Source organism: Gekko japonicus, unplaced genomic scaffold, assembly GCF_001447785.1.
Source record: "Gekko japonicus isolate JY-2015 unplaced genomic scaffold, Gekko_japonicus_V1.1 scaffold214, whole genome shotgun sequence".
Lineage (NCBI taxonomy): Eukaryota > Metazoa > Chordata > Lepidosauria > Squamata > Gekkonidae > Gekko > Gekko japonicus.
In genome coordinates, this window is record NW_015164671.1 from 1,455,115 (window position 1) to 1,458,012 (window position 2,898).

The window sequence follows — 2,898 nt, forward strand, 5'->3', positions numbered from 1 at the left end:
AAAGAGTGTGCATAGCTGGGAGATTTATACCCTAACAAATGACACCCACTGCGGGGAACATCAGCTGACCATTTCTAATAATTTACATAATGGACAGCTCTTGGGCTGCATGTTGAAAAGCTGTTTTTAACTCCTAAATAAGGGATGTCAAACATTCGGCCTGTGGACCAGATCCAGCCCCCACAGGGCTTATATGTGGCCTGAACGCAACTGGCTGTCATCTGCTTCCTTCTCCCTTTCTCTTGCTTCCTTCTGCAACACAGCTTGCTTTGCCAGGCTCTCTCAATTGCACAGGAGCTATAGAGCAAAGCCTCTCTTGCCTCCATTGGCTGAGGCTTCTCCTCCCTTGGGGGACGGATGGAAAGAGTAAGAGCTTGCTTTGCCCTCTATCAATCATACAGTAGAGCTACTGAACCAAGCCTCTCTTCCCTCCATTAGCTGAGGCTCCTTCCCCTCCTTGTCCCCTGAGAGAGCTTACTTTGCCCAGGTCCTTCGATCACATGGGAGAAATAGAAAGCACCTCTAAGACCAACAAAAGTTTTATTCAGGGTATGAGCTTTTTGCCTTGCTACAGAGAAAGAGCATGTGTGTTTTGTTGGGCTTGTTTTGTTAGGGCTCTCTTGGGTGCAACTGGGTTCCCCTCCTCCTTTTCATTGTATTCATACCCTCATGATCCAATCTTTCTCAGTAGAAAAGTAATGTGAACTATTTAGATGAGGAAGGACAACAAGCCAGTGAGGTGGATTAGGCCAAGAGTGTGTGTCCAGACCAAGTTCATTCAGCACATTTCCTTTGTAGATTGAGGATTTTGAACTTAGACTTCCCAGATAGTAGACTGATACTGACCAGTATACATGGCTCTCTGTCTATTCTTGCACTGCCTCATAGGAGTTAAAGTTATTTCTCTGGGGAAAGCTATAAGTTCTGTAGACAAACACATAGCCCTCAGTCTATGTCATGGTGCCTTCACATGTTCTTGACCAGCACATGAAGCAACTTATGCACAAAAGCTCCCAATGCTGAGTCATTTCAGTAATGAATGCCAATAAATCAAAAGTAGGTTTGCAACTTACAGATACACACCTGAACAACACATTCAAGATTGCTGCAGCACAGACATTGTGTCCAGATTTTGATGCAATAATTCAGAGCAAGAGGTGTCAGTTATCAGAGACTGTTAGATAAACAAAACATTTCAAGAGTGCTGATGTTTTAAGCACGTTTTAAGTTTTAAAAAAATCTTAAATTGTGTTCATCTGTGTCCTTTATAAAGTTTATATCTCCGCTACCTGGCATTGCATTTGGTTACACATGTAGCCTGGCCCAACAAGGTCTCATTTAGGTCAGATCCAGCCCTCACAATGAATGAGTTCGACACCCTTGCCCTAAACACTGGGCAACAGTCATCAATATCTGCTGTCTGTCAAGAGAATTCTAAAGTGATGAGACCGAACTTTCTCTAATCAAAGGCACTTTACAAAGCTTAGAAACTGTGCAATATAAAATGTAACCTCTTATTGACTGGGAAATGGAGTGGGGAAATAAATGGTTTTCCCGGGAGATGAAAGTAAACCGAGAGAGTGTGTATGACTGGCTCCAGATCACCCACCAGCCTTCTGTGGTAGAGAGAAAAAGAGGAACTTGGGCAGCCTTTCCAAGGGCACCACCTGTAGGAGGAAGAATTTTCTTAGCAACAGAAATGTTTGGACATTGAGAATCAGAGCTTTTCAGATATATTTCTTTCTCCATTAAACGAAGTCCCTTCTGCTTTTCCACGCTCTTAACCTGTTATTTTGATCCTGTGTGCTCACTTCCCTCAGTATTTCTAGATTTTTAGTTTAATTTCTTTTCAAGTATAGATGCAGATGGGAACGTACACAGATACTTTCTTTCTCTTTTTAAAGTAGGTATAAATTACTGATGTAGATTACTGACAGAGTTTGGGGAATAGTAGGTACAAATGACTGTCCTGCTATAACAGTAGAAAAGAAGAAGAGTCCAGTAGCACCTTAAAGACTAACAAGATTTCTGGCAGAGTATGAGCTTTCATGAGTCATTACTCACTTCTTCAGACTCATGAAAGCTCCTACCCTGCCACAAATTTTGTTAGTCTTTAAGGTGCTACTGGACTCTTCCTCTTTTCTACAGCTACAGACAGACTAACATAGCTACCGTGTCTCCTGCTATAACTGTGTAAACCTTCCAGTTCGAAGGTTAGTTTTTGATATACAAAATACTAAGTTTTTGTTTGTTTTTGCTTTTTGCTTTCTTAGGTACTTATACCTGTTATTCTCTGAAGATGATCTTCTTCCATTTGAACACTGGGTCTTTAACACTGAGGCACACCCTCTGCCAGTTCTCTCAAGAGAAGACGAAGAAAAAGGAAAAAGGAAATAGATAAAATAATCATAGTTGGGGGCACGATGTAGATTTATTAAAATCTAGGTAACTTTTTGAGTTCTGAATCAGTTTTTGGGGTTTTTTGCAGTCTAATGTTTACCCATATACTATTTATCAGGGGACCTAAATACACATTAATTATAATTAATCTTATTTATGTTCTGATGGGGTTAAGTGATTTGTCATCTCTGTATTTTGTTAGGCTTCAGTGTACATCAGGCCAAATAGAATAGAGAGGTTAGCATGTTACTTATTTTCAGTTTTATTTTTGACTGCAAAATCTTTCCTCCTCTGTGAGGAGATGTCTGCTTTAAGCTGTAATACTTTGCTGTGTTGCAAAAAGCCATAAAGAATTAAGTATGAAGAGCTTTTTTCTTTTTTCTTTTATTATTTTTTTATGTGGTTTGTCTGATCACTAGAGACAAATCTCCTAACTGTGACAGCCTCTTCTTATGCGGGTCTATTGTTAATTGGTAATTTGAATACTTAAGAAGGTGT

The 2,898-nt window shown here is 40.0% G+C and overlaps 1 protein-coding gene across 1 annotated transcript in view; it reads left to right on the plus strand.

Moving 5' to 3' along the window:
- MAN1A1 (mannosidase, alpha, class 1A, member 1) overlaps positions 1-2,517 on the plus strand; it is an 87,054-nt gene extending 84,537 nt beyond the window's left edge. The window contains exon 12 of the mRNA XM_015409206.1: positions 2,274-2,517. Within this exon, the coding sequence (XP_015264692.1) occupies positions 2,274-2,397 (124 nt within the window). The 3' untranslated portion in view covers positions 2,398-2,517. The remainder of the gene's footprint in view (positions 1-2,273) is intronic.
- The last annotated feature ends 381 nt before the right edge of the window (positions 2,518-2,898 follow it).